General features: G+C 37.3%; 1 protein-coding gene across 1 annotated transcript; it reads left to right on the forward strand.

The window, feature by feature from the left end:
- The first annotated feature begins 8,554 nt into the window (after positions 1 to 8,554).
- On the forward strand, positions 8,555 to 9,580 carry LOC110919837. Its single transcript, XM_022164088.1, has one exon. It carries the CDS (start codon positions 8,555 to 8,557, stop codon positions 9,578 to 9,580), a length of 1,026 nt encoding a protein of 341 aa, XP_022019780.1.
- Positions 9,581 to 13,788: the final 4,208 nt, after the last annotated feature.

Genomic DNA, 13,788 nt, shown 5'->3' on the forward strand with positions numbered 1-13,788 from the left:
CATGATCTAAATGTATTTGTAAGGTGCTAACTCTGTGCAACCATACGTGCCTTACTTAAACCAAACCTGACTTGTATGGTAATCCTGTTAGGACGTGTTTGATCACTTTTAATTCAAGTAACTTTGGTATAATCTGCCGAGCAAACCAAGGTGAGTCCATTGCATTTTCTCAAGCATGCGTCCCGGTGGTTTGGGACAACTAGTAAACATTTGGAAGGGAAACACTGAGTAAACAATTTAATCAGTTTTGGTTATTGCCTGGAGGGCAATGGGGGTAATTAGTTGATAGCGCTATTAGGTGGGGAACCTCACACCGGGCCGTAGGGACGGGGTGAACTAATTATCTGGGTTTCACTATGGCTGTTAAGAGGCACACTCCTCGGTTACGTAAGGGCGTTTTCCCTAGGGTAACTAGCATGAACAGCATAGTGGGTTGCTAAGAGGCACACTCCTCGGTTACGTAAGGGCGTAGTCCCTAGGGTAACTAGCATGAGCAACATCGTAACACAACATTGAATCGCATTAACATATATCTGATAACACAACACGTAAGCAACACTTTGAACTCACCAGCGTAGTCTGACACACTTGTTTGCATGCTTGTAGGTCGTTAACCTTGGAACATGGACTTGCTATCTGGGAGTGCTGGAGTGGTCATGGATCGAAGCTATTGGATACTTAAAATTGATACATTGGTTTTGAGTTTTATTATGAAACAATGGATAAACGATTTATCATATGCTTCCGCTATATAACTCTTTGTGAATTGATATTATGTTTGATATTTAATCTTGGCAATTTAATGACATGTTTTATTTAAATATTTATCATTGGTTCAATGTGATTGGTGGCTCAGACTCTGATGTGTAACACGCCTCGCGGGGTTTCCGCAGGTGGTATTTTGGGGGTGTTACACACAACATGGATGTAATCAAAGGATCAAGATGATCGAGTTGCCGCTGACCACTCATCAACACCACAAGGATCTGAAGATTTGAAGATCAAAGTCTCACGAGCAATGTTCAAGGGGGAGTTTGTTGATGCATCTCCTTACAGTAACACGTGAAGACATCTGAAGATCCGACAACATGTGAAGATCGAACCATCACGAGCAGCATCCAAGGGGGAGTTTGTTGATGCACTTTGTGGATGCAGCTCAGTTTGGTTCGACTCAGTTCGGTTTGACTCGGTTAGGTTCGGCTCAAGCCCGATGTCACGACATTCCTCCGTCGTGCGCCCCAGAGTTCGACACATGAAGCACGAAGCGCCGCAAGCTAACATCACCATGACATCATGGTCATCATGATGGCATGATGATGTCACATGTCATTTGTATATAATGAAATCCTTTGTTGAAGTCTACGAAGGCTTCATAAACAAGACTTAATGTTGGTGAATTACATGTGACGAAGGCTTGTATTTGATTGTTCACCGCGAACCCTCAAGGGTTCGTGGCCTTTAAAGGGTTCACCATGAAGATTAGAGAGTTCGTAGCATTCTGAGGCTTCGTGGCATGTTCACAGTTCGTGGCATGTTAACAGTTCGTTGGAACTGTACACCCTTCGTAGTGGGTAGTGGGCCTATATAAACAGAAATTTGTTTCACAGTTCAGACCAGGAGAGTCAAGAGAGTCCTGTGAGTTTTGTAACACTGTACTGTGTGTATGTACTGATTCTCTTCAATCAATCAAAGCTTTGTGAATCTTTGGTTACTTTGTGCTTGTTCCTTTTTGCTTTGGTTTGCATACTTACGTGGATTCCGCACTCGTTAGTGTGTTAACAAACAAGGAAGTAGGTTTAATCTTGATCCTCCAAGTGGACCTTCATAAGTTAAATAAAATTTTTGAGTGGAGTTAGTCGATTGGATGACAATAGCAAAAATGACAAAAGTCAGGGACTAAAATGACAGGAAAAAAACTATCTGGACTAAAATGACACAAAAAGAAACTATTTGAACTAAAGTGACAATTTTGGTGAACCCTCGTGACTAAAATGACAATTTACTCTTTGAATAACCTGAAATCCATCTTCATTTTTCCCCTGGTCGATTCTTCATTTGTTCCTGTCAACAACGAAGGAGAAATGGATGTGGCGAACAGATCTGAACACCTGCACTTGCATCAAAATAAAATGCAGCAAATGAAGCCTTCGTAGACTTCAACAAAGGATTTCATGATTTGCTGTTGTTTTTAATTGGCCCTAACTATCTGCACACCCAGTTTGCCTATCTGCACACTTAGGGTTTACATACGCTGCGTATTGGTAAATACGCAGCGTATAGGGTTACCTCAATACGCTGCGTATAGAGCTATACTAAGCGTATATAAACCATGGATTTCAGAGCCTTATCAGCAATCATTGCACAGAAAACAAGGGTCATATACGCTGCGTATAGGTCAATACGCAGCGTATATAAACCATTAGATTTTTTTGTGTCATTTTGGTAGGTTTGAGGGATCATTTTTCACAAATTTTAAATACGCTGCGTATTGACCTCTAAGGAGCGTATATAAAGGTCTGAAAATGTCTTTTATACCCTTATTTTGAGGCTATACGAAGCCAAATACAAGGGTAGTTGTGTCATTTTTGTCTCATACGCTGCGTAGGGACCTCTAAGGAGCGTATATAAAGCTCCATTTTTGTATTTTTTATTGTGTATTCCTTTGTTTATTTATAAAAAAAAAGTAAATTAATTGTGTGTATTTTGGGGTATTTCCATGTTTATTTATAAAAGAACAATATTATTAAAAATAATACAAATATTATGAATTATAAGAATTAAAAATAATACAAATATTAGGTCCCGTATTGACTTCGTATAAGCCTATAAGTGTGATATCGTATCGTATAGCGTCGTATTGGTCACGTATTGACCTCGTATAAGCCTATAAGTGTGATATCGTATCGTATAGGTGTAGTATAGGTCACGTATTGACCTCGTATAAGCCTATAAGTGTGATATCGTATCGTATAACGTAGTATAGGTCACGTATTGACCTCGTATAAGCCTATAAGTGTGATATCGTATCGTATAGCATCGTATAGGTCACGTATTGACCTCGTATAAGCCTATAAGTGTGATATCATATCGTATAGGGGTAGTATAGGTCACGTATTGACCTCGTATAAGCCTATAAGTGTGATATCATATCGTATAACGTAGTATATGTCACGTATTGTTCTTGTATAAGCCTATAGGTGTGATATCGTATCATATAGCGTTGTATAGGTCACGTATTGACCTCGTATAAGCCTATAAGTGTGATATCGTATCGTATAGCGGCGTATAGGTCAGGTATTGACCTCGTATAAACCTATAAGTGTGATATTGTTTCATATAACGTAGTATAGGTCACGTATTGACCTCGTATTAGCCTATAAGTGTGATATCGTATCGAATAGTGTGGTTTAGGTCAAGTATTGACTTCGTATAAGCCTATAATTGTGACATCGTATCGTATAGGTGTGGTTTAGGTCATGTTTAACCTCATATAAGCCTATAAGTGTGATATCGTATCGTATAGGTGTGGTTTAGGTCCCGTCTAATCCTATATGCATATACAAGACCTATAGGAAACCTATACGAGACTTATACCACACTATACGATACGATACTATACTATACAATAACACCCGTATAGGCCTCTATACGAGACTTATATACTATACACTATACGATACGATATATGCAATACGATACCATACGATACGATACGATGCAATACAATAAGATAATTTAATTTAAACGATAACAATATAATATATTTGTATTATTTAAGAATAATAATGTTTTTTATAAATAATTTTCTTTTTTTATAAATAAACAAAGGAATATGATAATTTAATTTAAACGATAACAAAACAATATATTTGTATTATTTACCAATAATATTGTTTTTTTATAAATAGTTTTCTTTTTTAATTTTTATAATTTATAATATTTATATTATTGTTTATTTTTATAATTTATATTTGTATTATTTACCAATAATATTGTTTTTTATAAATAATTTTCTTTTTTTTTATAAATAAACAAAGGAATACACAATAAAAAAATACAAAAATGGAGCTTTATATACGCTCCCTAGAGGTCACTACGCAGCGTAGGGACCTCTACGGAGCGTATATAAAGCTCCATTTTTGTATTTTTTATTGTGTATTCCTTTGTTTGTTTATAAAAAAAGTAAATTAATTGTGTGTATTTTGGGGTATTTCCATGTTTATTTATAAAAAAACAATATTATTAAAAATAATACAAATATTATGAATTATAAGAACTAAAAATAATACAAATATTAGGTCCCGTATTGACTTCGTATAAGCCTATAAGTGTGATATCGTATCGTATAGCATCGTATAGGTCACGTATTGACCTCGTATAAGCCTATAAGTGTGATATGGTATCGTATAGGGGTAGTATAGGTCACGTATTGACCTCGTATAAGCCTATAAGTGTGATATCGTATCGTATAACGTAGCATAGGTCACGTATTGACTTCGTATAAGCCTATAAGTGTGATATCGTATCGTATAGCGTCGCATAGGTCACGTATTGACTTCGTATAAGCCTATAAGTGTGATATCGTATCGTATAGCGTCGTATAGGTCACGTATTGACCTCGTATAAGCCTATAAGTGTGATATCGTATCTTATAGGGGTAGTATAGGTCACGTATTGACCTCGTATAAGCCTATAAGTGTGATATCGTATCGTATAACGTAGTATAGGTCACGTATTGACCTCGTATAAGTCTATAAGTGTGATATCGTATCATATAGCGTTGTATAGGTCACGTATTGACCTCGTATAAGCCTATAAGTGTGATATCGTATCGTATAGCGGCGTATAGGTCAGGTATTGACCTCGTGTTAGCCTATAAGTGTGATATCGTTTCATAGAACGTAGTATAGGTCACGTATTGACCTCGTATAAGCCTATAAGTGTGATATCGTATCGAATAGGTGTGGTTTAGGTCACGTATTGACTTCGTATAAGCCTATAAGTGTGATATCGTATCGTATAGGTGTGGTTTAGGTCATGTATTAACCTCGTATAAGCCTATAAGTGTGATATCGTATCGTATAGGTGTGGTTTAGGTCCCGTCTAATCCTATATGCATATACAATACCTATAGGAAACCTATACGAGACTTATACTACACTATACTATACGATACGATACTATACTATACAATAACACCCGTATAGGCCTCTATACGAGACTTATATACTATACACTATACTATACGATAAATGCAATACGATATGATACGATACGATGCAATACGATAAGATAATTTAATTTAAACGATAACAATATAATATATTTGTATTATTTACAAATAATATTGTTTTTTTATAAATAATTTTCTTTTTTTATAAATAAACAAAGGAATATGATAATTTAATTTAAACGATAACAAAACAATATATTTGTATTATTTACCAATAATATTGTTTTTTTATAAATAGTTTTCTTTTTTAATTTTTATAATTCATAATATTTATATTATTGTTTATTTTTATAATTTATATTTGTATTATTTACCAATAATATTGTTTTTTTATAAATAATTTTCTTTTTTTATATATAAACAAAGGAATACACAATAAAAAAATACAAAAATGGAGCTTTATATACGTTCCTTAGAGGTCCTTACGCAGCGTATGAGACAAAAATTACACAACTACCCTTGTATTTGGCTTCATATAGCCTCAATAGAAGGGTATAAAAGACATTTTCAGACCTTTATATACGCTGCTTAGAGGTCAATACGCAGCGTATTTAAACTTTGTGAAAAATAATCCCTCAAACCTACCAAAATGACCCAAAAAATCTAATGGTTTATATACGCTGCCTATTGACCTATACGCAGCGTATATGACCCTTGTTTTCTGTGCAGTGATTGGTTGTCAGGCACTGAGATCCATGGTTTATCTACGCAGCGTATTGGTCAATACTCAGCGTGGAGGGTTAACCCTATACGCTGCGTATTGACCAATACGCTGCGTAGATAAACCTTGATTTTGCTAGGGTTTGGTGTGCCAATTGGCACTTTTAATTATATATGCAAGTTAAAGTTTTCGATTTTATTGCTTTCAGTCTGTACACACCCATCCATCCTTGATGTTTCATTCGATTCATCTTCTGGTTTGATTAATTTCTATCCGCTATTTGTGGTTTTTCCTAATTCATTAGTTACTTTTATATCATGTAATCAGTTTGACTTTGTATCATCTGTGCTTGTAGTTTAGGCGTTTCTTTTCAAGTAATATGCTTTGATCTTTTATATGAAATTTGAATTGTTTTAACCGGTGAATGTGATATTATACCATCCCAATTGATACTCTCTAAAAATTTCTGAGATACGCTTTGGTAAATTCTGTCTTGGCTAATCCTTTGAATTTATTCTTTAATATTGTAGTTGAATTATGACGTTGAAGATTTGAGGCTAGTGCCTATTCTCTCCACCCTTCCATTAATAAAAGAATTTGAGTTAAAGTTCATCGCTTGATAAAGATAACAACTTGGCTATTGCAATTTGCAACCAACAAAATAAAAAAGTTTAACTTTGATGTAGCTTATTACCGTTCGATCGCTGGGTAGAAATCAGTTGTTGTGTTCTGAAGAACATATATGACTGTCCGTAAAAGCTTTGACTTTATAGCTAGTTTTCAAAAGCGAACTAGGCGCAGAAGCGCAGCTAGTTTGTATTCTCACTGTTTTTTTTCTAATTGAGAGGCTTGAGGTATTGGATGGCCAAAGTTGCTTTCGGTTCTGTGTTAAGAAATTGATATGTATGTGTGATTGCAACAGTGTAGTTTTTGATACATCTAGCAGCAAGACTTCTGACAATGTAGTTTTAAATAATGATGCAACTTGGATTCATTAATTTTGTTTCATTCAGTTGTGTTTTGCAAATGATGGAGGTCAGTTGCGTTCTCTTAACATGAAGATGTCTATGGAATCATCTCTACTCCAATGATCCCATTTACTTGTTTCAAGGGAAATAAGTGTGTGTGATATACATTAAGATTATTATAAATTGGAACTTAGAAGTGAGACTTATTCAGGAGGGGAATATGCAGTTTTGTCTAGGGAACTGAAGTGTGATATACATTAAGATTATTAAATTGGAACTAGAATATCATTGCCATGTCGTCGAACTTATAATTTTGTCATATGAAATGAGTGTTGCCAGAAAATACAGGAGCGGAATATGCAGTTTTCTCAAGGAAACTGAAGTGTGGTGCTAATGGATTGTGTATTTAGTTGCAGTAAATGTCTGTATTTATTCACCCAAGCATTTTATGACTCATTTACCACGATGGAGAGCTTGTGCTGTTTCTTCCCTGCAGTGAATTCGACGTTGTATGTTTCTTTTTGATGTGATGTTGTATAATTTTCTTAATCCTCCTTTTCCACTTGCAATGTACACATCTGTTATAGGGTCCACTTGGATGTTCAGTTGACTGTTATAATTAAAAGTTTGACAGTTGATTGTTGAGTAAGTCATTTTAACAAACATAAACATGCATTCTGATTTGATATTTCTTAGATACATCTACTTTAGATTCATATAATTCAGTGACTTGATTATGAAGAGGAAATTGTTGCCATTACCCCACTAATTGGTTGTGGAATGTTATATCTTGATCTTTGCTGGAAAATGTACAAATCCTGTAAATTTCTATGACGTGTATTGGAGCCTTTTGGATTGGATTGACCACTTCATTGTTTGATCACTTTTTATATACTTATGCAAAATGCATACAGGATATTAAACACACATACTATCTAGATTATGCAGCGGTGGCACAATGATCACATGTGAAGTCACGCCTAATCAAAGTTCTTTTTATAAGGGGTATTATTGTAATTTGTCATTCAAATCTAACGCTACTTTTAGCTTTCATTTCTCATTTGACACTCATATTCCGCTGTGCCTCCTCGCTAGTCGCAATTGTCTCGACTACATCGCCCACCCCAACTCCACTCTCAACGCCGGCACTGCGCCTTTGCAATCTCAGATTTGCAGGTATAACTTGGCTACTTCAATTGTTACCAAATCTGATTTTTTTGTTAGATTTCAGTGTAGAAATCTGATCTTTTTTCCATTGCCCTAATTATTTTACCTAATCTGACCTGATTTGAGTTTTTACACTTGATTGATGCAATGTGTAATGATCTGCTAATTTGGTTACTGAAGTTGTAAATTTAGTTTGTAAAATTAGCTGTTCTGATCTGCATGATGAATCATTGGATTTGACAATTGGATCTCACATGAAAGATTTAGTATTTTACATGTTTTTGCTGAAAATTACATTTTTTATCGCGAGCTTTCCTTTTTTAGGTGGGTTAGAAATCAACATTTATCCTGAAAAAGAAAATTACAAATGTAGTCTTGATTGATGCCTTTTGTAAGATTGATTAGATTTGAGCAGTGTAGCATTCTTATATGCTTGTTCTTTGGTTACATTTTCTTTTGCATATTAAGTGGAATTTTACATATACCAAGAGCTTGAATTATAATTGTTCTTTTGCAAGTGCAGGAATGGCCAATACTAGAAGCATGACCAGAAAACTAAACAAGGATGTTTCAGCATCATGGTCAGACCTTGACCAAGATTTACTGCTTTTAATTATGATGCACTTGGGAGTGCTTGATTTTATTGCTTTCGGTGATGTCTGTAAATCATGGAGATCAGTTGCGGTCTCTAACTGGAATAAATTTATGGTGTCTAAACAACCCATGTATTTATCCATCTCTTCTCGTTTGAATGACAAAGAGTGTTACTTAGAGGACTACCAAAGGAGAAAGTTGAAAACCACCATTCCCCATTCTAATGGCACAATTTGTGTTGGGATAACTTGTGGTTACTTGATTTTTTTTGAGAGGGAAGCCTGTGATTTCTGGCTTGTGAATCCCTTCACAAAGAAAGAACTTTGTTTCCGAGATTTCCCCTTTGGTGTAACTCCTTTCCCAACACGTTTCAGGGGCATTCTTGTCTTTTCACCATCAATGTTCGGGTGGGTGTTTGTGGTAATCACACACGCATTTGCCGATAAAATAGCTTTCTCTTTACCTGGTGAACAAAGTGAGTGGTATTATGCCACATCCCCTAGCATCATCCATGATTTACATTTTTTCAAGGGAAAAATATATACGATAGACTGGAACAGTCAGTTATGTGAACTTAGACTTAATCGAGAGCCCACCTTAACCCTACTGAATATGAAGAATTTCCCATGGGCACACAATTATATGCTGGAATTCCTAAGTTCAAGTGAAAACCTTTTTGTGGTGGATGCAGTAGGAGATGTGTTGGCTGTTGAAGCTGATTTTGATGAAATGAAATGGGTGAATTCAAACAGGACGATAGGTGCATATGCAGTTTTTTTAAGTAACTTCAAGTGTGCTGCTGCCATTAGACCAGATACGTGGATCCACCCTTGGACACAGTATCAGAGGCTTAATTTCTCTGATGGATATGATCCTAGTAAGACAAGGAGAATGTGTTTAACTACAAACATGTGGTACTTTCCGCATGATTGCTTGATTGATACCGACCCTGGTTAGTACTCTCTTTATCTTTGACATTATTATGATGATATTGAGAAAGGTATCTTAGGTTGTTTTAGCAACTTATAAGCTGTTTATTTGGATTCTTGTTAATTTGTAGACTTGGGTTAACTTTTTGCAAACACACATAATAACTAGTGCTACAATATCTATGACTATGACTAATATGCACCTGGGACATGAATGCCAAATAGGTTTATGGTGTAGATAAGAACATAACCTATGTAAATTATAACACAGTGATTAAAAATGAGTAGACCAAATACCTTGCGTGCATCTGACCTAATAATTAGGAACTGTCTGCTTGGTTTGTTGGACCAATGGATTCTGTTTGTTTCATCAGGTATGGAAAATGGCGCTATGCTGAATATTATGGAAGACTAGAGCAAGAAAGCGGGTGGATTTTCATCTTCTGGATTAGGTTGGATTTCAAATGCAGAGGAAGATGAAGAGAACTTGAGTTAAGGGTGAATTGTAATGTGGAAAGTGGAAACTAGTTAAAACATGAAAGCTGTAATTGTGAGTTTAAGATGGTGACTAAATTGCAGTTTTATTGTCCTTGGGTTCTTTATTCTCAACCAAAGGGTGTTTGGAAGATTTAGCAGGTTTATTTTGTGGTTTCATTTGTCTTTGATTATATATACATGAAGTTGTTAGTAAAAGTATACAACCTCTAAATTACTTGTTTGGGTTCCTTAAAGTGGTGATCCCTACCAATATGATTGAAGAAGTTATTGTTGACAATTTGACATATACCAAATAATACTGAATAAAAGGAGATATCTGCTGATACAAAGAGAAAATAGTGAAGAAACTTTAGAGTGAATGAAAACTTGTAATTGAAGTAAAAAAGAAGCAACAGTGATTAGTTAATCGAATACTACCAAAGGAGTGGTGGTCCATTGGCAAAGGAAAAGCCTTTACACACCTGGGTTTGGAAGGGAGAGGAGGTCTTGGGTTCAAGTCCTGCAGACGACAATGTTAACAAGAAATTTGCCGTTCAAAAAAAAGTTAATTGAACAATGTGTTGGTGCACTTGTGTCTGTACTTTGTCTGTATTCGGTCTATATGTAAACGATGTCCTAGTTAGTCTGTAAGTTGACCGAGTCAACCTTCCTCCGGATTGACTTGGTCAAACAGTTAGTTATTGGATGTCATTTGTCTGGCTCGAAGGATGCACATCGAAGGATAATATTTTCGATGAACTCGAAAGATGAACCTTCGAATGGATGATCGATAGATCATCCTTCGAGGTGAATACTGATCCTTCGAAAGCTTTGTAGTCGATAGATGATCCTTCGACCATCTATCGAATCCTTCGGACATGTCAACCTGGGCTGGGTATATATATACCCATGCAGTGTGTTGTGTTTTACTTAGACACTTAGATACACACAGACAGAAAGATAGAGTTCTTGAGAGCATTCTGTCCGAAAACACACACACACACTTGAGAGTTTGCAAGTTAGATTTGTAAACATTGTGCTTGTAACCGAAACCTTCATACGTATTAATACAGTGGTGTTAATCGGTGAACCTGTGTGTGTTTGTTTCTCTACTTGCTTCATCCCGGTTTGCTTTCTAGCTTGGATTCCGCACTCGCTAGTAGGTTTGTATAACAAGGTTTAGGTTCGTCATCCTCCGGAAAGGGACCTACAAGTGGTATCAGAGCACAAGACAACGTTCGGTGATGCCTATTGTCTAGTTGTTACTGATGATTATTCTAGATTATCTTGGGTATCCTTCATGGCACACAAGAGTGCAACTCCTGGCATCCTCAAGGATCTTCTTACAATGTTGGAGAATCTCTATTCGTTGAAAGTGAAGAGGATCCGAAGCGACAATGGAACCGAATTCAAGAATCAGGTTATGGGTGAGTTTTGTACTTCTAAAGGCATTCTTCATGAGTACAGTTCTCGTTATACTCCACAACAAAATGGTGTTGCAGAGAGGAAGAATCGGATGATTATAGAAACTGCAAGAACAATGTTAGTAGAGTCGGAACTCCCTATTCAATTCTGGGGGGAGGCTGTATCGGCTGCATGCTACACGTTAAACAGAGTTCTTACAGTAAAGAGACATGGCAAGACTTGCTTCGAACTCCTTCAGAAAAGGAAACTGGATCTTTCTTACCTTGAACCGTTTGGTGCTCCATGTACTATGATTGAGCCGGATGGAAAGTTTGGTGCAAGAGCTATCGAGGGTTTCTTCCTTGGATATGCTACTCCGAATTTTCGTGTTTGGAATCTAGCTACCAAAAAGATTGAACTTTGGAGTGAAGTTAGGGTTCAAAGGTACACGAGTCCTGTTAGGGCTCCGGGTGATCCGTGGATGTTCGACTATGATGGACTATTTGACTCCTTCAATCTGCCAACCTTTGACGAAGAATCAGCAGCGGCTAGGATGTTGTTGGAAAGTGACAACGCTGCTGTCTCGCCTTTGGTTAGACCTATTGTTGTTGACCCTCAAGCTTCTTCGTCAGTCAACAATATGGTTCAAAATGAGGTTTATGAAGATGCTGCTGATTATAATGATTCCTCTGAAGATGATGAATATCATGATGCAGCAGAAGGATCTTCAGCTCCAGCTGCTCCTGTTCAAGGTGCCTCTGGTGATACACCTCATATGCAGAATGTAGACACTGCTGAAGGGAATGCATCCACCTCTACCCACATTCCTGGTGTGGAGCTGGTTGTAGATCTTAATCTGAATAATTTGGGTATCAATGCTCGTGTGCCAGATAATCCTGAAATGAGGATTCACGATACCCATCCCCAGCAGAACATAATAGGAGATGTCCATCGCGGTGTGCAGACGCGTAATCAGCTGAGAAACAACCGGAATGCTGGTTTGTATTCAGCTATAAGAGAATCTGGTCAACAAAATGACTGGTCCTTCGCGTGTTACGTGTCACAAGAAGAACCAAAATCGTGGAAAGAAGCATTGAAAGATAGTGCTTGGGTTGAAGCCATGCAAGAAGAATTGCAGCAATTTCACAAGCTTGGTGTTTGGAAGCTTGTTGAAAAACCTGAGAATTACAAGAAGATTGGCACTCGATGGGTCTTCAAATGCAAGAAAGACGACCGTGGAGTGGTTATTCGGAACAAAGCTCGTTTAGTCGTTCAAGGTTTTCGTCAGATTGAAGGGATCGACTACAACGAAGTGTATGCACCTGTTGCACGTCTGGAAGCTATTCGGATCTTTCTGGCTTATGCCTCATTCAAAGGATTCAAGGTTTACCAGATGGACGTGAAAAGTGCATTTCTACATGGTGTGGTTGAAGAAGAGGTATATGTCGAACAGCCTCCAGGTTTTGAAGATCCTGTCCATCCCGATCGGGTTTGGTTGCTCAACAAAGCTCTCTATGGCCTTCATCAAGCGCCACGAGCTTGGTATGCAACCTTATCTACCTATCTGCTGGAGAATGGTTTTCGAAGAGGTCTTATCGATTGTACTCTCTTCATCAAAGAACAAGATGGAGATCTTCTTCTGGTTCAGGTATACGTTGATGATATTATTTTTGGTTCTACTAATGATGCTTTGTGTAGGAATTTCGAGCGCATTATGCAGGATAAGTTCGAGATGAGTGCTATGGGGGAAATGACCTTCTTCTTGGGCCTACAAGTGCAACAAACGGAGTCTGGGATATTCATCCATCAGACTAAATATGTTGGTGACATCTTGAGCCGGTTCCAGATGTCCGATGCAACGCCCATTGGTACCCCATTGCCAACTAATCACGGAATTACTCCGGACTTGAAGGGTGAAGCTGTTAGCCCCTCATACTATCGCGCGATGATCGGATCTCTTATGTACCTCACAGCATCAAGGCCAGACATAATGTACCCAACGTGCCTGCTTGCCAGATATCAAGTTAACCCGAAGGCCTCACATCTTGCAGCTGTCAAAAGGATTTTTCGTTATTTGAAGGCGTACCCTGACACCGGTCTGTGGTACCCTAGGGATAATAACTTTGAATTGGTAGCTTTCAGTGATTCTGATTTTGGCGGATGCAAAATCGACGGCAAATCCACAACGGCTGGATGTCAGTTTTTAGGAAATCGCCTAGTGACATGGCAGTGCAAGAAGCAGACATGCGTCGCTACATCAACATGCGAAGCTGAATACATTGCTGCCTCAAGTTGTTGCTCCCAAGTTCTTTGGATCCAACAACAATTGCGGGACTACGGTTTTGAATTCCTAAC

Source organism: Helianthus annuus, chromosome 16 (assembly GCF_002127325.2).
Source record: "Helianthus annuus cultivar XRQ/B chromosome 16, HanXRQr2.0-SUNRISE, whole genome shotgun sequence".
Lineage (NCBI taxonomy): Eukaryota > Viridiplantae > Streptophyta > Magnoliopsida > Asterales > Asteraceae > Helianthus > Helianthus annuus.

Coding starts and splice junctions, on each gene's coding strand:
- LOC110919837 (XM_022164088.1), top strand. CDS start 8,555: ATGGCCAATACTAGAAGCATGACCAGAAAACTAAACAAGGATGTTTCA.